This window comes from Centruroides vittatus, unplaced genomic scaffold, assembly GCF_030686945.1.
Source record: "Centruroides vittatus isolate TY-2023 unplaced genomic scaffold, ASM3068694v2 contig_400, whole genome shotgun sequence".
Lineage (NCBI taxonomy): Eukaryota > Metazoa > Arthropoda > Arachnida > Scorpiones > Buthidae > Centruroides > Centruroides vittatus.
The window spans coordinates 2136310-2158809 of NW_027122215.1; the positions used below are offsets into that span (position 1 = coordinate 2136310).

The window sequence follows — 22500 nt, forward strand, 5'->3', positions numbered from 1 at the left end:
GAACGGAAAGTTTATAACTATAATGTTGTTATTATTTCTCACGTTAGCTAGCTGGTCTATTTCAAATTCTAACATACCTTTCAATTGGCAATTCTTATTAGATATTTCCTCTAATTCTTCTACTTTTTGGGATAATTTTGTCAAATTCTCCATTCAAATATTTATTTTCTTTTTTCAAAGCAATGACTTCTGCTCTAATTCCTTGTAGTTCAGTATGAAGAGAGAACCTATCTTGAATTAGCTCGTATATTGCTTTCAATGTAAATTGTGACTCTTCCTGAACTTGTGGCCCTAAATCTCTTGAAGTTTCGAAGTAGTCGTAAATTTTCGTAGCTCTCGAGGTCCCAGGACTATTTTTATTAAAAACATCCTCTAACTGATAATAATCTTCACTAGTTGTATCGCTCAATTGCCTTTCTTTTTCTTTAAGCTTATTCTTGCAAGGTCTGCCTCGTCCCCTTCTTTGCATATCTTCTTGACGTATTTGTTGTGGAGATCGAGGGAAAGGGCCTGGATTGGACTCAATCCCAGCAATTATTAATAAACACACAATTAAAATCAAGGAAAGTCTATTCACAAATAACCACTTCTTTAAAATTGTCATATTTCAGCTTCTTATGGGTTTTAAATTCACTCAAAACAGAATTATCAAGCTTCACTAAAATTTCACCTGTACCTCCAGCGGCTAGTACACGCCCCCACATCCTGATAGTTTCATTAAACTGTTCTTCACACACAAATTCAGTTTGAGTCCGATTTTGTCCTGTATTCAAAGCCATTATTTTGATAATCATACAAATTACAAGGAAAATAAGATATAAATGTGCGCAACTATTGTGATGTAATGATTTGTGCAACTGCGTGTGCCAGAGGTCACCGGCAACTAGCCTGTTCAAGGGACGAGGGTGTGGGTAACTAGTGCAAGCAGTGCTATGAAAGTCCTGACTTGTTTATTTTATCTTTTCACTAAAATAGTACAGGGATTTGATCAAATCACTTATTTTTTTAGGGAAACGACTCTATAGAATTGTCATTTTAACATCTTCAGTAAATTGATCATCTCCCTTAAGGATTTGACCAAATCCCCACTTTTATCATATCCCTGTGACATATATAAATATAAAAACAACAGAAAAAAAAAATATATATATATAAATATATTTTTGTTTCAAAATTCAATATTCTTATAATATTTTTTCTGTGATTTTTGTAGTGAAACTTCTTTTCCAGCACAAGAAAAAGTCATTTACAGAAATTAAATGAGTAATGAAAGTGATGTCATCAAAATTTTAAAGTCAAATTTCTTGTGAAGAGTCACATTTCAGAAGTCACATTCATGGTCTTTTTTGGTTGTTTAGGGGATCAACAATTCTGGAGACTTCAACTTATTATTTAACTAAAACATTTTTGCTAAGATCATAACTTATGTAAACTGACATTGTAACAAATTCGTAAATTGTTTAAAGCTGTCATATTGTATATATTATTTAGACCTAATGACATACAGATACATAAACTACAGTTAATACAAGTGTCAAACATCAAAATGGAAATATACTAGAAACTAATCATTTTGAATAATCAATCTCAAATATGTATATCAAATCTTATCTGCCATTTTTTGAATCAAGAGAAGACCTTGTAACTAGAGTGATCATCATTTCTATTGGTTACAATTTGAGAAAATTTTTGAGTTGAGTGAGTACAAAACAAACTTGTTTGATTTTTTTTCGGTCTCAGCAGAAATTTCGGAAAATATTTTTCCATTTTTGTCCACATTTATGCACATATGTACAGTATCTGTACTAAGCCTAATCAAATCTATTAAAATGGCAGGATAAATTATAAAACAGCCTTTTAAAACATGTTATAATCATAATCATTATTAATGGTGAAACCATTAATTATGATTATGATAAATGCAGAGAACACTAAAGTATTCAGCTGAAATTCAATTCAGTAAACTATCCAAAATAGGTGCTTAAAAGTCTAATTTTGAGCAAAAAACACAATTTTGCTCAGAATGCATGTGCTTGATAATTATATAAAAAAAAGTGTATCATGTGACAGAAAGATCTACGAATGCAGTTTTTACACCAATGAAAATTATCTTCGGACAAACTGAGCAGACTGTAATTACACAAAAATTAGCCAAAAAATTTATACCTGAGAATCTTCTAATGTTAAATCTCGACCTTCAGACTGTGATTCTTGGGTTAACTGTTCTTCAAATTCCTCCTGCCTTTTTTCAATTTCTCTTAGCTCTTCCTCTAATTCTTGAACTTCACCTTCATGAGATTCATGAACTTTTTTTGCAGCTTTAAGAGACTTCCTATTGGATTTTGTAAGAAGTATTACTCTTTCAAATTCTTTATTGAAAAACTTTAATAATGGAAAAAATTGCTTAGATTCAGTACTTCAGTTTTAAATAAATTTTTTATATGTAAATTTAAAGATATTTTAGTCAAAATTATAAATATGTAATTATTTGTATCTTTGAATAATATTTAATCAAAAATACAAAATTATCTGCAATCATGAATTTTGAATATAAATAAATTATTACTATACACTAATCATAATACTGTTAAAAGTAATCTAAGTTAAAATATAAACTTCAGATTAAAAATAACAATTTCCTCTTCATTTTAAGCCATTCAGATTATTAATCTGTATTACTGAATGTGGCTCTGGTTTATATTATATTTATGATAATAAATATACTAATAAAAATTCCTCAGAAGCTGATTTACAGGAATGTTTCCTTAAATCTAATTTGCATATAAGGAAAACCAATTTCAATTTGTCATTAATAATATTTATTAAATATTTTAATAAGCACGGTTTCCTAATATTTAATTCACAAATATTAGAGTTTGAGTATAAAAGTATTCAGAATTTTTGAATTTTATACTTTTATTTGATAAAAAAAAAGTTCAGAAAATACATTATGGATTAAGTTTTATGTTTATTACAGAAGACAACAAAAGTGAAGTAATCCCTAAAATATATTTAATTTTTTAAAAGCATATTTTTAAAAAAGTGCATTAAAAACAATACAGTTTGCTATAGCATTGCATTACCATCAACTGTAACTAACAAATAATGGTGGATTATTTGTCTCTTGCTTCAAAGATTTAGTCGACAATATCAGTACTTACAACATATTTTGATTTAAAAGTTTTTTGTAACTGCATATATTTTGATATAAGTTATGTATTTACTAAATACTTTCCTAATTAATTTCACATTTATAGTTGTTTGAAACAAAAAATGATTGTTATAATGGGCAATGATAACAGCAGTGAACTCAGTTTTGTTACAAGTCTAACATTTAAACTTATCAAATTTTGTGTTCTCCAGCCTTTTAATTTTGTATAAACTTTAATAGCTTTAAACCTAATTTATTTATTTGTTAATCTTGTAGCAGGCAATTATTAATATCAACTTTTCTTCCCAAATTGAAATTTCTCTACCTGGTTTTTCACCAGGTGAAAAAAATAAAGATTGGTTTTTCTTAATAAGACTTCCTCTTTTTGCAGAAATGGAAACACCAGTACAATAAGTCCTAATAATATACCAAATCTAAAGTAGACAATAATATAACAAAAATCGTATACAATAAGGAAATAGAGGCAAATGAATTAAAATTTCTCTAGTTTACATTAAGTTCTTAAAATTATTTTGGTGCCACCAATAAGCAAACATAACTTGCCTTCCTTTCTTCCTTAAAATACATTCTTTATTTTTGTAATTTTATCATCATTTACATTAAAATTTTACAATATTTTTAGGGATATAAACTATAATAATACTCAGATAATACTCTACAAATTTTACTTTATAACTCTCACTGAATCTCAATTTAATGATTGAAATGTGTTGAAATTTAGTAAAATTGAATCATCAAACAACAATGATACACTAGTATTTGGCTTTAGCTGATCTTCTCAGAAAATAATCCAAAAGTCTATTAACATTAAAACATTTTCAAAATTAAAAGGAAAAAAATTATTTAAAACAGATATAATTTGAATTCTGCTTTTTTTATATTGTAAAATTTCTGTAAAGAATCTTGAACTGACAGTTAATTAAAAAAAAACCATTTATAAACTAATTGTTTATAAAGATGTAAAGAACAACTTAAAAACACATTAAAAAGATCTAATAATACATATGCATGATTAATTGAAATATTATATAATAATATGCCAAACTTTTTTAGGACAAAGTTAATAATATATTTGTCAAAATCACAGTGATTTCTCTCTATCAAAAGCTGTAAAACAATCATTTTAATATTTCATTTTTCAAAGAAAGTGACTGAAACACAAATTTCTTTTAATGAATGGCATAAAATAAGTTTTTTGCAGTTGTAAATTTTTCAAAATAAATTTAATTCTTTTACAGATTATTGCAAAATCTGAAATACATAAACAAAGCAGAATTTTATAATTCTCAGAATTTAGTCAGAATTATTTAATAATCTAGCAGTTTTTAAAAAAGAAAATATAATCCAGAATCAAGAACTTAATTTATCAAAAACTTATCTCTGTAAATATTAGAATTCTGTTAAAAAACAGAAAAACAGTTTTCTGAATTACAAATTATATAGAAAGAGATCATGCTATATCTTGAATCTTATAAAAACAGAAGCAGCAATTTCTATTTCATTCCAAATACCATAGTCATGGCTGAGCATCAACAATACATAAGGAAAGCACTTTACCTGAGCTGCAAGCGGAATGACCTTCAGACCCCCGCATTTTCTTCGAGGCAGTCATTCCACCTGGCTGTAATAATTGAAAATTCGGCATTTATCTAGGAATATTTATTTCTACTGAATTTTTAGTATTAAAAATTTAATGCATGTCAATATTTACCAGATTTAAATTGAATCTAAGCAATTTTGTTTACAATCTGCATATTTTACTCACTTTGCTGTTTCTAATTTCTTCTGCATGTGTGTTGTCCTTTCTTTAGCTTTAATATAAGCTGGACGTTTTTTATTTAATTCTATTTCCTATTTAAATAAAATGTATTTTATAATTTATTAAGACTATAATTAATTTGAGAAAGTTATAGGTTGTTTTTTTCTTTTTATTTACTTACAGCCTCTCTGATCTGCTGTTCAATTTTGGCCAATTCTCTTTGAAGTTTCCCATGTTCCTTTTTTTTATCTTTTACTTCTTCTTCAATTTTCTCTCTCCTCCTACAAACTTTTTCTAATTCTCTGTTTTTGTGCGAAAGTTCTTCTGTAAGACGCTCCATGTCTTGTTCATTATGATATAATTTATATAAATGAAACTGCACTTGTTTGGCTGCCTATTAAAATAATGGTAAAACTTTTTGTTTATTGGAAATTAAAAAAATACACATCTATAAATTTATATTGTTAAATCTCTAATTATCTCTATATGTGATTTGGACTACAAAAAGGTGGTTGATTTGCAAAAAGAAGTTTGAGTTTATATGCAGTGGTATCAATCAAATTCGACCAATCCATAACACTCTTCCCATTCTACTGGATTTATTTCTATAAAAATATCACCAATTTTTTTTTGTTGGAAAAACAGACATTTCTCACTATCATGATGTTTTTTATGATTTTTTTCAATCATTCTTGTTAATGTTCATTTCTTCATTTTTTATCCCCCATCATTAGGTAAAAATTGTGATGTAGCAATTAGAGGTATTCAATGAAACAAATTCAAGTTTCTATCTTAAACAGTTTTTTCAAAGTTCACCAAAAACCTTAATATTGGTATCTTGACACATTAACCATCTTTTTGTAGTCTAGATTGCTCACAAGAATTTTAATTATCAAAAATTAATGCTATGAAGTCAAATTCATAATTAACAAATACTTAATATATTACATGATGATAATCAGTAAATTTTATAATCCAATACGTTCAGTACAGTAAATTTTCTTAAAACAAAGGATAAATAAAACCGAATTATTTAGCAAAGAAAATGGGAATACAGTTTAATATAAAATTTCACAAAGATTTTCTTTATAAAAACTTTGAATTTTAATTCTAACTTTATGCTAAAAAATCTTGAATTCTCAAAGAACAGTTCCAGCTCTTTTTCATCCAATTCTAGAATTTAATTTACACCTAACCACATGATTCTGATCACCAGGCAGTGTGTCAAAAGCATTCAAATCACATGATAAAATCAGTTATGCAGATACAATTACATAAATGCTCTTTTAAGCTGGGTTTGTTATTAATTTAAATGTTTAAATAGCAGAATGTCAATAAAAATTAATGAGATGAAGTTGATTATGAGTCTTTGTTTAATTTTGTTTTCTATTGTACACATAATATGAATTAATTTTCAATGATGAGTTTATATATATATGTTAAAAGTAATCTGTAAAGGTTAATATAATCTGATAAAATAAAGCTACATTAGTCTTACTGATTGACTGAAATAAAATGTTTTGAGCAGAAAACACTTCTTACAGAAAAACAAACATGATGCAATTCAAAAGGGGGACATTGAGATTATTACCAGAAAGAAATCTGACATTGCAAAATACAAAACATTTTAAGCCAATTCTTGTGCTCAAAATGGCAAGGAGTCCAAGCAATTGTTAATTTAAGTGCCATCTGCCTATTTTTGACAAGTTTATATTTGTTAATTTACAACAGATTTTAAATTATAGCATTTATTTTCTTTTCATAGGTTATTCTTTGTTTAATTTTTTATTATTTACAGTTGTTTAATATATATAAATGTAATACCCCGTTCGCACCAAGCATTTCAATCTAGATTGTGACCAAGGTCGGCGACTGTGCCTTGGTGCAACCTCTCTCGACTGTTTCAATCTCGACTGAAACGAGGTTCAATTGCGATCGACTCAAGAGAGTTCTTGAAACTAGATCCAGTCATAAGAGAGATCCCACAATCCCATGCGCGCGAGAAAATACAAGATGGCTGTGGAACACGTGTAGGGCTATCAACAGAGAAATAAAAAAGATATTTGGAGAGACAATGACATCTGTCTATTAGATATATGGCAAGAAAAAGTATTTATTTCTAATCAAAACTTCATTTTGTGTGTTGGTGTTCATGACTTACCAAGTAGTTATGACAGTTTTATCATCGCATATAATAGCCTGGTTGTTCTCAAGCTGACTGCCTGTGTGAACAGCACAACATTCGACTGGTGACAGTCACAATCCAGATTGTAGATAAATCGAGATCGAAGTGAGTCGTGGGTTGTGTGCGAACGTAGTATAAGGATTTGTGTTCACATGGCACAAGCAGTTGATTACAAAAGTTCATCAGATTGTATGCAGAACCATGAGGATTGTTTGGATAAGAGGACAGAAATAGCAGATCCTATAATAAAAGGGGAGAGAGAGAGAGAGAGAGCACATACAATAATTTAGTTTTCTGGTCAGTAAATTTCTGTATACCATGGGCAGAGAAAGAAAGAAAGCTAGTCAAAATGATAGATGGAAAAAAACCTATGGGCAGCTGACAAGACTCAGAATGAATAATCTGATGAAGGACACAGTCCAGGCATCCATCCTTCAGTTTCACTACTTTTAGTCAATTGAATTTGGAGCAGTGATCTAGGGTATGTTCGTTAAGTCAAACGAGTTAAACGAGAATGACGTCATCGTTATTCTTGTTTTGTTAGACTTTTCGAACGATTCGTTATAACTAAATGGCTGTTTCTAAAATCGAAGATATGAATGTTGTTAGTGCAGCCTTATCCAAAATATTTTTCTTAGGTTGCTTCGGATGGACAGTTATTTCAATCATTTCACCTTTTAATTCACAATTTAAATACTCAAGTAGATCTAGAAACATCGATATCGTCGGGTGCCATTTTTCTTAACGAAGTAAACTAACTCTTTCCTTCGTGAGCTTCATTAGAGTTTCGTTCGATACGTCATCACCGTGGAGCATGCGCACTAAGCGAGACTACTACTTTTCGAACGATTCGTTACTAACGCGTTTAACTCGTTCAACTTAATGAATGTACCTCTAAACTGCTCATTTGCTAATCAGCATAATAAAATTTATGCTGATTGGTTAAAGCATGTGGAAAAGGTCTATTAAAAATTGAGTAAAGATTTAGATATTAAAGTTTTTAACAGCAATATAAATTTTTTAGTTTTGCATCCATTCTGTTAAAATTATTTTAAAATAATAAAGTTTAATCTATAAATTTAAAGAGGATTACAATTTCTATATTCTGTAGGAACTGTTGTATTTTATAGCTTATTGTTTACTCATATATAAATTTTAAGACAGTCTCACTGAAAAATTAAAAATTTGTTGTATAAAAGCACAAATTCACTCTGGGATCTCCCAAAGAATTATTGTAAGTTGCAACCAACAAATTACAATATCTTTGATTACATGTAATATGGATCATTATAAAACAATGTGAAAAGTTGAACCCCAATAAAACTAATGAAATAGTCATAATATTTTTGTAGTAGTAACTAAATATTATAGTTACATTAGAAATAAAATCTAAATGTAATATAAAATTCTAAATTTTATTGATAAATTACCAGGTCTTCTTTTAAACGTTGATATTTTTCTGCTTCCTCTTTTTCTAAACGTGCTTCTTTCTTTTCAGCAGCAATTCCTTTTTTCTTTTGATATGTAAATTGAGTATCTTCTTCTGCCTTTATCATTTCAGTACGTAATTTCTCATATTCATCCTTGTGATCAGAAGAACTGAAATATTTATAATAAAGAACACTTTAATTTCATAAAATTAAAGCGTGTTGAATTTAATTCTGAAAAATTTCTTCTAACATTATGAACAATATTTTAATGTTAACAACCAAAACACATACAATAGAACCTTGTTTTAACAGATTGCAGAACAACAGATTTTTCCCCAGGTTCCACCAAATCAATGTAATTTTGCCTCCTTTTAGCAGATTCATAACTCAGAACAACATATATTTTTCTAGCCCCATCAATGATTAACTTGGAACATCTGGAATAGGTACCAAGCGAATCATTTATTGAAGAATTGTACAAAAAGAGTCAGCAGGCTGTTACCACCTAAGGAGGAGCCATCTAGTGAACATTCTGACACGGTCTAAGTGTAATGCCAAAATTTAGTGAGACCATCAAGTCTTTCCAAGTTGTAAAGACCTTCCTGGTAAATTTCAGATAAACAAGTTGCACATGACATTGCTAATAACAAGTGGTTGTTGTTTTCAATAGGCATGAAAATGGCATCAAAACCAACCAAAATGGACAATTTTTTAACAAATTGCGAAGTCGAGTGAAATGCTAATGAACATACATAATTTGCTTCTTTTTGTGCTTATAGTATGTACAGTTTCTGTCAGCTTTTTGCACACATATACAGCATAATATACAATCTTGCAATAAACATGTTTCTATAGAATAAAGAATAAAGATCTCAAAAAACTAAATAATTTCTAGTAGTTTCTTGAGATTCTTGACTAACTTCTTATATGTAGGAAGTTAAAAAACAAATTTTTTTGAATAATGAATATTTTCTTGGATTTCACAAATTCTTTGTTTGCAACATAATGGATTCTTGGAACAACGGGTGATTTTTAGCAGCCCAAGCAATCCATTAAAACAAGATTATTGTATTTACAAACCAGATATTTTGAGAACTGAACTGATAAGATCAGGCACTGAGCCAGAAAGACAGAGAATATTGTTTTGTACAACTTGATATAACAATTAACAATTATGCATGTACCTTTATTCGTTGTGAAATTATCACACATTATATCAAACATTTGTTTGAAATCAAAACTTTATTCTGCTGCCAACTAATATAATGAATTAATATACTTTATTCACTTCGTATCGAATGAGATTATATATTTTTGTAATAAACATATGATTACCAGTAGCAATACATGTAACATTTGCTGATATTTTCGATTAAAATAAAAAATATATAAAATATCAGAACTGAAGGTCACAACTTGAATATTTATAACACGTTGACATATTATAGCTGAATAAACTTATTATAGCATCAATGAACTTATTATAGTAATATTATTGCATGAATATGCTAAAAATGAAATAAAAAATTATCAGAAAATGAAAAATTAAGAAAGAAAAAAAAAAAAAGCATTAATTAAAATTTTTTAAGTCAACAAAACACCACCTGAACAAAAATATGTGAAACAGACAATAAACAAGACGCTGCCGTCAAGGGCTGACATCTGTTGTCGATAAATTTTATAAAAATCGATTTAACAACATAAAAATATTTTTATTACAAAAATTTATATTCTTGTTTGATATGAAGTGAATAAAGTATATTAGTTCATTATATTAGTTGGCAGCAGAATAAAGTTTTGATTTATATAAAGTGATATTTATATAAAGTGTTTGATATAAAGTGTGATAATTTCACAACGAATAAACAAATAAACGTACATGCATAATTGTTAATTGTTATATCAAGTTGTACAAAACAATATTCTATGTCTTTCTGGCTCAGTGCCAGCAAATAACTAGGTAACTAGACAATGTTAATTTTGACAAAAAGTTACAAATTATCAAGTTTAAATGTCAGTTCTGATATATATATATTTTTTTCTTATAAATTTTTCTAATAAAATGTATTGAAAAATATTGTATTTAAAACTAAAGGTATTACTAAATGCACATGATTTTTTTCGTATGAATATAATAATTTGATTTTTGTTGAATTTTTAAAATAATATCGCCTGACTGACCTATATTGTCCTTGGCCGTTTTACAAAATAAACCTAAACAAGGGGGCGTGGCAAACAGTCAAGAAAGAGTTAAGCAAGAAGTTCTTATAAAAAATCATGGCTTTTAATAATTTAATAATATTCTCTCATTTAAAAGCAATGAAAATGCCTATAAATAGAAATCAATGATGTTTTTCTTGGGTTTTTTTTTAGAAGTTTTCCTCCTACTTTAGAGTTGGGGTATTTATTGATTTGGGTTTGTGTTTTAATTTTTTATAATAGTCTTAACAGAAGAAGCAAAAAATAGATATATGTTTAATGGAATATTTATATTGAGACATACAACAAACATTCTCCAAATAAACTTCATTTCAATGAACAGATATTATTTTTTTTTTAATGTAGTATTATTATTGCATTTTTCACTTATAATTGATCTGATTGAATTATTCAAATAATATTCAACTTTATATAATTTTAAAAAGCTGACCACTGCTTATTGTGATTACATTGGTTCAGATTGTTTTGATGATGATAAGGGCTGATAACCAATATCTAGCAGTTGCCGTCTTGCAAGGCAACCAATAAACAGGGCATGTGTTTACAGCAAGGTTGTCAACAGTTGATCCTGACAAATTTTTGATTGATTACTATTCACAATTTCATAATACTTATACAGTAAGACTCTGCTTAACGTGGGAGATGCGTTCCTAGACGACAAAGCGCAAAACAAAACAGTGTTAAACGAGGTAATTTTAACATAGAGTAAATAGGGATAGGGGAACATGCAACCAAAAATAAACAAATTTTACTTTAATTCTAAGTTATTTTTATATCAATTTGCAAAATAATATATGTTAAATAACACATAAACATAATATATGTTAAATAACACATACATTTACACACAGAAATGTAAAGTTCATTTTTTGTGATGAACGCCCTGATTTTTCTGTTTTTTTTTGCAATAGTCGTGAAGTTTCTTTTGTCGCTTTTCTTTCCTTAAGCAAACGTCAGTAGCAGAAGATTGCATCCAAAACACCTCATTTTGCTTTTGCACTCCTTTCAAAATCTGGATCATTTGCTACAATTTAATCAACAATTTTGGTTATCATTACCAAACTTTTACTAAGGAAATCTGTAGCAAATTCTTTAGATTCTTCATTTTCAGAATCACTATTTTCCAGTTTTATATGAATTCCTTGTTCTGCTAGTTCTTGAAGGTCATCGTTGGTAAGACTCTCACCAGAAACCTGCAGTAACTCCTCAATATCCTGCTGTATCGATTAGGTTGACTTTGGTCAACTTAATGATACAGCGATAGGCTCTTCTCGTTGAGAATTCTTGGACACCTTCAGCCATAACTTCTTTCACACTTCGTCTGTGCATTTATCAGTTAATTCCTGCCAAGTGAAACTGATATTGCCTATGGCATCCACGAGGTTATATTTTTTTCCAAAATTGCACCAAACAAACATAGATTTAAAGAAAGTACACCTTTTTGACACGTTTTTGATTGGTTTGTGTTTGTAAATAATCATGAATCAATGAAATGGCGCAATAATTTAAATTGGCATAAATTTAGAGCTTTTTTAAGGCTTTGAGCAGACTGTGTTATATCAAATCAGCGTTAAGTGGGGTCTTACTGTATTTTTATTAAGATAAAAAATCCTATTAAATTACTTTCAATATTAAATCATAAATGAGAGAAAGTATGAATACATGCTTATACTATACATATAGTAGGAAGTCACAGTTGATAGTAACACCTGTATCAAACAGATGTTACTATAAACTTATGTTACGTACTATGTAACATGGTAGAGTGACACCATTTTTGCTGTTACATAGTAACTAGTTGTGATCTACTGGTAAATCACTACTAGTTTTAATATAACAGAAGTCAATCTCAGCAAAAAAAAAGTTGGCCATCCTTGTTCTACAATATTAATAGAATAGCATATTAAGTGATAACTATAAAAACTGAAGGAGATCAATTATTTCATAAATAAAAATAGATACAGAATTACAATGGCAACTCCAATGTTTATTTATTTACAGATTTTGAAATAAAAATATCTTGTTCAGAAGTAACAATCATAGAACAGTAGTTCTCAACTGGAGATACACTAACTGTCACAGAACACTTTAATAAATCTGTAATCAGTGCTACATTTAGAAAACAACAAAAAGATAATTGAAGCGTGCAATGCCATAATGTTGTAAATGCCAAAAGACAAACTTTTCAGGAGAGAGAAAAAACACTTTTTCTAATGAACAAACTTTAATCAAATGCTATAAAAATTATTTCAACAATTTACACTTTGGAATAAAACATTTGGTATAATTTCAAACACCTAAGTATGATAGTAAGGAAACAAAAAAAGTTTAAAAACAGGGTTAGAGCCATAACGTTGTAAATGCCAAAATTGTGCAAGTGCATAAAGTTGTAAATGCCAAAAACAATTGCAATCATAAAATTAATGTTTCTACAGCTGAAAAACAGTTTTGAATACCGAAAACTTACATTTAAATTATTAAACACAATTTACAAATTCAATATCAATTTTAACATTAAAAACTGGCAATAATCTATTAGTGACTACTTCCAGGCTTCAACAATGTTAGGCCCACAGTTTTTGTACTTGAACTGGGCTGTAATCTTTATTAATTGTAATATAATTATGATAAATAAAGGAAAATATAAACAATAAGGTATTAATTTAGTGTAATAAAAGTTAAAATGTATTTAAAAACTTCAAATTTGAAAGATTAATGGAAGTCCGAATATCATTTTGAAATATCAAATAATAAGGTGATACAGGTTAACTATTAATAAACTGGGATTCAGTTATCCGGTTCTGCGTAAAAAACTCACTGCGTTACAAATTGGAATAACAAAATGATGTAAATGTAAACCGTAACATTTTACGCGCCAAAAGTCACGTGGCTTGCACTTTGGCACTTAAAACGTTATGGCTTGCACATAAATTCATCTTCAAAATATAGTCACTTAGAGCGCCACTATTGCCACAGTATTTTTTGTAGGAAAAAACATTGCATTTAAAATTCATTTCTTCAATAAAATGTATTTTGAGAAAAATGGCATTTACAACCTTATGGCATTGCACGCTTCAATTATTAAATAATACTTAAAGAAAAGTAATGACCAATGCTTTCAAAATGTTCTTAAACTAATTATAATTTATCAGTTACAATTATCATAAATGCCCTAGTTTAATCTGATAACAATAAGCAGCTGGCTCATTAGCAAGATTTTACACAGGAAATATAGAACTGGTTGGTAAAATGGAATTTGATTACATTAACTGGCTGATAACATTAACCAGTGATTACAATTTTCATACTACGGACACGCTGTCAAAAATCAAACAAACAAAGCTCCTATTGAATTATAGATTCAAATTAATAACCTTTAGGAAATACTTACTGAGATATTTCTTCAAACAAAGCAGTTCTTTCTTTTGGATTTTTCATGGCAATCGACTCAACGGCTCCTTGGAAGACAAGAAAATTTTTTGCCTTTACATTAATGCCTAAATTTTCAAGCTTGGAAGAATAATCCTGTTGACTAACACTCTGAAAATAAATAAATATCAATGATTTCAAACATTCCATCTACACTTAATTAAGAAAATTATTACTTGTTTATTCTAATTCTAGGATGTTATAGATATTACAAAAATTACATTCTATTAGGTAAATAAATTAAAAATTTAACTGAAATTATAGTATAAAAATTCTTTATAGAAAATTATGAAAATTATTTAACAACATATTAATGATATAGTCCAATGTTCTTACAAAAAATAAACAGCAATCTATTTTGATATCATATTTAAAAATTGATAACGTAAACAATCATCATAAAGAAGAGAATATCAAACAACTGCATCAAAATTATCCTTACAAAAAAAATAAATTATATCACAAAGTATTTACTGTATTTCATAAATACAAACAAACAATCTTGTATTTCTAAAGTTATGCTATCAGATATGGAAAAATTTATTTATATATAATTTAAATTAGAATATTGATTGAAATATTGAAAAACTTTGCATGTAATAAATCAAAGTTTATTTAAGAACAGTAAAACATCAATAATTTGAATTTTTTTAGATACTTATTAAATTTTAACATTTTGTACACAAAAACTCAATTTCTCATTATCTACTCCTACATTTATGGAAAACAAACAGTTTCTTCTATAACTCTGTTATCACAATATTTTAATAATAATAAAAATATAAATCTAAAAAATATGTCATTGCTATGCTTTTTATTTACACTTCCGGACATAATATTGGACTTCATTTTGAAGCGAGAGCTAAGCTAGCTAAATGACCAAAGCAAGAATAAGTCAGATTCAGCAAATAAAAAGATTGATCAAGATGTTCAGAAAGTTTCTTGAAATTTCCAGATCTTTCTGCAAGATTTCTTTAAAATGCACAGTCAGAAGTTCCTTCACCAGTAGGAAGTGACTTCTTGGTGGTGCAATATCAAGTTCTGCCTGATGTATTGAACTTGTGGTAGTAGACTATTAGGTGGATTCTGTGCAATGTATTCTGAAGATTTTCATAAGACCTTGTTGAGAATTACCAAATTGTTGAGAAATTGAAAAAGATGAAGGAAATGATAGGAATTTCCAGAAAAACTATTATTGTTATCACCCATAACTGCAATAGCAGAACAGGAAACATTGTTGCAGAAAGCAAAGGCAATGATCAGACAAAAATCAACTTATGATGAATCATCACTTCCAAAAATCCCTGGATCTAAATGTACCTTGCTGTCTACAGGCATCCCTCAATTAATGAGGGATTTGATTAACACACAAAATTAATATCACTTTATTTATGAGGGAGAAGTTTTAATTAATGTGGCTTTAACAGCTGTCTTTACTTAACATAGACATGTTTTTATCTGTAAATAGGGTGTTGGTTAATTTGTTATTTTCATGCTGAAGGTGATTTCCAATATAGATACATAGTGTTTAATTGTGATAGTTGTGAAATTTAACACACTGCTGCTAATGTAATATTGTATTCTTTGTTTAAAAGTGCTTATTTTAAAACTTTACTTCACATTTTGTTTGCATAAAATCAAATCAAAATGTCTGCAGATAAATAGCATATCAGGCATATGTATGCTTTTTAAGTTTCATAAAAGATATAACACTATTTAAACAGTAAAAAATACTCATGTGTATGGGGAAGATGATCCTACACATCTGACATGTCAAATGTGATTGTTTGAAAGTTTTATTCTGGAAATTTTGAACTAAAGGATACAAAATGTATAGGGAGCCCAAAACTTGTTGACAAACAGAAATTTTGGAAAGAAGTTGTTAAAAATTGATGAACAACAACTTATTTACTTACAACAAATGTTACTATGTCACTCAGGTATGCAATCCTCTAAGGCAGTGGTTCTCAATCCATGGTCTGCGGAACATGGGTGCTCTGTGAAGCCACTTCAAGTGTTTCACGAAAACAAATATACAATTAAAAATTGTTGCAAAAGAAAAATCAATACAATGTAAAATAATTTTTGTATGGGAATGTATTTAGCAAACACCAATGTAATTATCTACTAGACTGTGCTTGATTTCAAAAAGGTTTGCCACCCCTGCTTTAAAGCTGATGTATAGTAAGTGTTCTGCAAAAAACAAATGTCAAAGTTCAGTGTTCTGCAGAAAACAATGTGAAAGTTTAGTGTTCCTCAACTTCAAAAGTATTGAGAACCACTGCTCTAAGGCTTCATTTTATTTTTAAATTAGTTACTCATTTTTATCATAGAAAACTTTTTCACAGATGACAAAATTAAAATAAAAATATTCGTTATTAACTGAAAACATGGTCTAGCAGGTGGTGACTGTTCGGTGAAGTACAGAATATCACTGTACTTGATTAATGCAATTTTGATATATGTAGTAGCATTGAGGGATTAATTAATTGTATTAGTCAAGGCATACCTGTACTGGGTTCTAACACAGGAGGATTTTAGCTACTGTAAAATATTAAAGAAGCTGTCTTCAATCAAGGTACAAGTGGAAGCACTGAGTTTGCTTCGCTCCATTTCTCCAAGCATACAAATTTTAATATGTTAGTTTTTCAGATGAAAAGTATTCTCTGGATAGTCTGAACAACTTTTATTTGCTCAGAATCAGAAGTATAACAACAGTGCTTATCTGAGGATCTTCAGCATGTCTCTCCCCTAAGGATCAAGTGCCAGTTTGATAGCAAAGTAAAGTCAAATAAATCATTGTTGGCCAGTAATTCTAAGTCAACAATGTAGATGGTCTGCACTGGCTTACAAGAAGTCCAAGGTAAATATCATAGAAGAAAATATATAGTATCTTTTAGAAGTGTAGATATACTTGTGAGGAACTTGTTAATGCAATTACTCTGGCTGTTACCAGTTTCAGCAAAGCTGTGATAAGGGACCTATTATGAATCTGTACCAAAATGATAATGTAAAAGCAGAAAGGTCAGATATAGCAAAATACTAGACCCACATTCCTTTCTTTGATGTGTGCTTGATTCTTTGGTGGTAACAAATATTATATTCATATTAAAATCATAACTTCAATAAAAACTGTGTAACAGTGTCTTACATTTGCACTATCTCTGCCACTCATACCACTATACTGCCAAACTATTATAAGTGAAATGCATTATGTGCCAGATCAGAGTGCTAAACAGTGGTAAGTATTTTGATCAAGAGTATACTATAAGTATATGCATACATATATATCATGAACTATCTTGAAGATAGTCAGTTTGCTTTTACATTATCCCTAAAAATTTTTTTAAGATCACTCAAAAACATAGCAAGTTTAACTGATTGTAATATTATTGATAAAAATAAACAGGATTTATGCTAAAAAAGAGTTAATTTGTTTGGAAAACAACACTGTTTTCTAAAAAATAATGGTTTGCAAGTTTCAAGTTACAGTATATGACAAATTCAAAATTTTATGAAAACATACATTTAAATTATCCAGCAATAATGTTAATAAATTGCATTGTCCACTTACAGTAGATAGAGAGATATAGGTGTATTTAGATATATAATGTTCAGTTTTGGTAACACTCAAGTATATGTGTGATATTTTAATAAAAATAAAACAAAAATATCAATTACCAGCAAAAATATTACAATATTAAATTATACAAAATGAGTTTATTCTTTCAATATTATTTATGGCATAATTCTAAAAAATCTTGACAATGAATCAATCTTCAACAAAAGTAAAACCTTTGAATAAAAAAAAGAAAAAAAAAACATATCATCAGGAGTCAATCTGGGAAAAAACATCAACCATTTTGCCAATTTTGAGTTTTCGCCACCAGTTTTACTAATTAATGCAGGTGCTGGTAGCCTTATCATTTTGAAGTCTGGAAACCTAATGTAACATGTTAATATGTCACTTACAAATAGGAATCATTTTTGAATAACTTTAATGAATAATTCCAAACAACACATTTGATCACAATGCTTAAACAGTATTTCACATGTTCTGTCATGTTAAAATTTTTTATGCTTTTACACTACTGAAAAAGATCAAAGTGAAAATGTCACCCCAAAAAATTCCCCAAATTTTCTGTCAGTCAATAAAAATTCCCTAATCTGGAAACAATGGGTGCAAGAAAACTGCCTCTGATTCTCAATGTCACAATCTTGCCTGTATGAAGTCACAACATTATTAGGTGTGTGGTGTAAGAGAGCTCATCATTCTGTTGTTTTTTCTGAAGCATGCTCTGTAATTCAATTTCACACTAAATATCAAAATAATGTTACAAATACCTTGTTGTTAATTTAGTCACTGCAATTCTAGACAATTGAAATTGAGCATAGAATATTGCACCAAATTTTTTGTTGTTTATGAATCAAGAAAGAAGTAAGAATTGCTTATACTCCAAATTCCATGAAAATAATTAACATAAATATTAAGTTTTTACAATGTTTTAAATAAAATAATTTTTTCTTTATTATAATATAAATAGCACCAAGTCAGCCACAGCAAAATTTATAAAAACATGAAAGCTCAAATTAAACACAAAATATAATATAGTAGACTCTTGATAATTCAAAATGGAAGAGACAAGGAAGAAAAAATTATTTTTTAAGTTAACAAAATTCTGGGTTACAAAAACTATCATTCTTTTAATGAGACCATAAATATTATAATATATTTAACTATATTATATGTATTGTATTTTATTATTATTTTTTAGATACATAATAAGCACAAAATAACAAAGCATTGATATCATAGTAAAAAAATCTGATAAACAAGTTATTAACAATTGATTGATGCTTATTCAACAATGTTCTTGATGTAATCAGAAGCATCTAGTTTTATAGTTTCTGGAAAGCACCTTAAAAGCTTGAGAGTTTTTCTGGCTTTCTCACAAACAGGGGGAGCAGGATATTTATTCCTCATCTAAAACACTTGTTTATTGCACTTAGTTCTTTGCTTCAGCAATGATGTCACTTTCAGGTAAGTGTCTGTAGACAGCTACATCATTGTCAATGTTGACAAAATCTTCAAATGATACTTTTTCATCAGTCATTGCTGTATTGAGATTGAACCCAATCTTCTTTGATATAGTCAACAAATTCTGATAAAAATTCATATTTATTTAAAGCATCCACAAGCTGTTCACTGAAACTGGCTTTTGTAAAGCAATTTGCACTGGTGCTTTGAGAAACCTCATTTCAAGCTTTGTTAATCATTCACATTGCATCTAGCAAGTTCACTCCAAACTCACATGATCCATCTTTAACCCTTTCTTGACCGGGGTACCGATCTATCGTACCCCTAATTGTTAAGCGAATAGTCCAGGGTACCGATTCATCGGTACCCTATTAAAAATCAATTTTATAAAATTTATCGACAACAGATGTCAGCCCTTGACGGCAGCGTCTTGTTTATTGTCTGTTTCACATATTTTTGTTCAGGTGGTGTTTTGTTGACTTAAAAAATTTTAATTAATGCTTTTTTTTTCTTAATTTTTCATTTCCTGATAATTTTTTATTTCATTTTTAGCATATTCATGCAATAATATTACTATAATAAGTTTATTCAGCTATAATACGTCAACGTGTTATAAATATTCAAGTTGTGACCTTCAGTTTTGATATTTTATATATTTTTTATTTTAATCGAAAATATCAGCAAATGTTACATGTATTGCTACTGGTAATCATATGTTTATTACAAAAATATACAATCTCATTCGATACGAAGTGAATAAAATATATCAGTTCATTATATTAGTTGATAGCAGAATAAAGTTTTGATTTCAAACAAATGTTTGATATAATGCGAGATAATTTCACAACGAATAAATGTACATGCATAAGTGTTATATCAAATTGTACAAGACAATATTCTATGTCTTTCTGGCTCAGTGCCAGCAAAAAACTGGGTAACTAGACAATGTTAATTTTGACAAAAAGTTACAAATTATCAAGTTTAAATGTCAGTTCTGATATATATAATTTTTTTCTTATAAATTTTTCTAATAAAATGTATTGAAAAATATTGTATTTAAAACTAAAGATATTACTAAATGTACGTGATTTTTTTCATATGAATATAATGTTAATTTGATTTTTGGTGAATTTTTAAAATAATATTGCCCGAGTGACATTGACTGACCTATATTGCCCTCAGCCATTTTACAAAATAAATGTAAACAAGGGGGCGTAGCAAACGAACAAGAAAGAGTTAATATAATAAGCTTTCTGTATCATAATTTAAATGAATTTGAATGATTCCCCGATCTAAAGGTTGCAATGTAGAAGTTGTATTTAGTGGTACAAATTGAACTGCTATAGCTTTCAGACTGAGAATCAGTGTCATCAGTGCATGCACATCAAATGTGCATGCAATTGTTGATAAGCAAAATAATTTTTCTATTTTTGGCAATCATGTGAGAGAGTAACTTTTTCAACCAGTTAGGAAAAAGCTCAGATATCATCTACAGTATACTTTCTTATTTGCTTCATATTGTGTAACTAACATTACAAAAACATCAGAGCTTAAACGATTTTCCAATTAATAGTCATGGAAGTTTTTGTTATCTTTCATTACCATTGTTTTGTCCAGCATATCTTTATTTTCTCTTGTTTGACATTTCTTATCTGCTTTGAATTAAAAATAGTCACTATCAACATGCAATTCAGAAACTTTTACAGTTCAAAAGTTTAGTTCCAAGTAAGATGATACATAACAGACAAACTCAAATTTGATTGGCAAATAACTCAGTAAGTTGCCAAATTACAGATGTGTTTGTTGTTACGAAATTTTCTAAAAACAATTTTTTTTATTTTTAGAGATTAAGTGCTAAGATTTGATTGATCAATTTGCATTTAAAAATAAAATCATTACTTTAGGTGTAAAATGTCATTATAATTTTGAATTTTATGTCAAGCAGAGGCACAATTCTATAAAATACCAATCTTCAAATTCATGATTTGTCCTTCCTCTTGAAAATGCAAAAAAAGCACACAAAATTAGACACAAGTTAAAGTCTTCAGATCATAAATTTCAAGTTACTGAAACTTGGTGTCAAAACCACTTCAACAAAATCAAAATGCATTGAGTCTATGGGAGTTAAGTCAGAATAAAAATAAAGTAAGTTAAGGAAGTTTGACTTACAAAGCATCTTCTGTATTTGCGTTTTTCATGAACTATAGAGGGCGCTGAATTTTTACAAAATGGCTACTTTATCTGGGTCGCTTGTAACTAGTAATGTAAAATTAATCATATATTACTGCCCGATATAATGATATATGCTGCTTGTAGCTGTTTATCGAGAAATTTTATAGTAGCAGAACAATTATTGCTAGCGGGATACGTCATTATGTGGTATCGAAGCAAGTGAGCGAGATCGTTCTATGCATATTTGTGCCCTTTGTGTTAAAAACATCAGCTTTGACATTGTCCTATCAGGGTTAGATTTACAAGTAAAAAGCTATGTAAATTGTTGCTTAGGCTTCGACTTTCAAGGAGCCTCAAACATTTGTACAAACAAAAAAAAATTAAAGTCGAATTTTGTAATAAACAATTTTTTACAAACCAACAAAACATACTTTACTTTTTATTTTGTGTAGTATTTCGTTAATTTTTTTCTAAGAATTAACATAAGGTTTTTTTTTTAAAAAAAATGATAAAACCAATTTTAAAAAAGATTTTTAAAGAAATGGATATAAAAATTTAATTAAATTCAGTTATAAAACAGAAGATTAGTGAAACCTCACATCTTTTTCTTCCAATAACCGTATTGAATCAGAGAGATAGTCTGATTTAATTTTTTTTCTTTTTATGATTGACTTCTAAAATTGTGAAGGGTTGGTAAGGGGACTTACATTCAGCTTAAGGCTTCGAAATGCTTAAATCCGACCCTGTGTCCCATACAAAATAACTGGCATTTTAACTTTAAAAAAATATCTTTTAAAATTGACAGCATAACTTGTTCGTGTAAAGTTGGACAATCGGGAAACTGCCAATTCTTAAGTTTAATTCACTCTTTTACAATTCGGAGAAGCTCATAAATATAACCGACCGATTTCCGAATAATCATCTGTTTTTCGCGTGAGAATAGACGAAAACTTATATTAGGCTCCCGTAAATCTGTGAAATTGCAATTTGGAACGCAACAGAAAGCTTTGCTTTTTCTATTGTTATTCATATTTACTGCTGATAATACGCAAGAATTAATCAAACGATCCAGATAGAATAGTTTTGTTTTTAAAC

The 22500-nt window shown here is 28.6% G+C and overlaps 1 protein-coding gene across 1 annotated transcript in view; it reads right to left on the reverse strand.

The window, feature by feature from the left end:
- SMC1 (structural maintenance of chromosomes 1) overlaps window positions 1–22500 on the reverse strand; it is a 62462-nt gene that overhangs the window by 23805 nt on the left and 16157 nt on the right. The window contains exons 4-8 of the mRNA XM_067271699.1: window positions 14158–14306; window positions 8547–8715; window positions 5113–5325; window positions 4938–5023; window positions 2167–2332 (exon numbers count right to left, since the gene is read on the reverse strand). Coding sequence (XP_067127800.1) covers window positions 2167–2332; window positions 4938–5023; window positions 5113–5325; window positions 8547–8715; window positions 14158–14306 — 783 coding nt within the window. The remainder of the gene's footprint in view (window positions 1–2166; window positions 2333–4937; window positions 5024–5112; window positions 5326–8546; window positions 8716–14157; window positions 14307–22500) is intronic.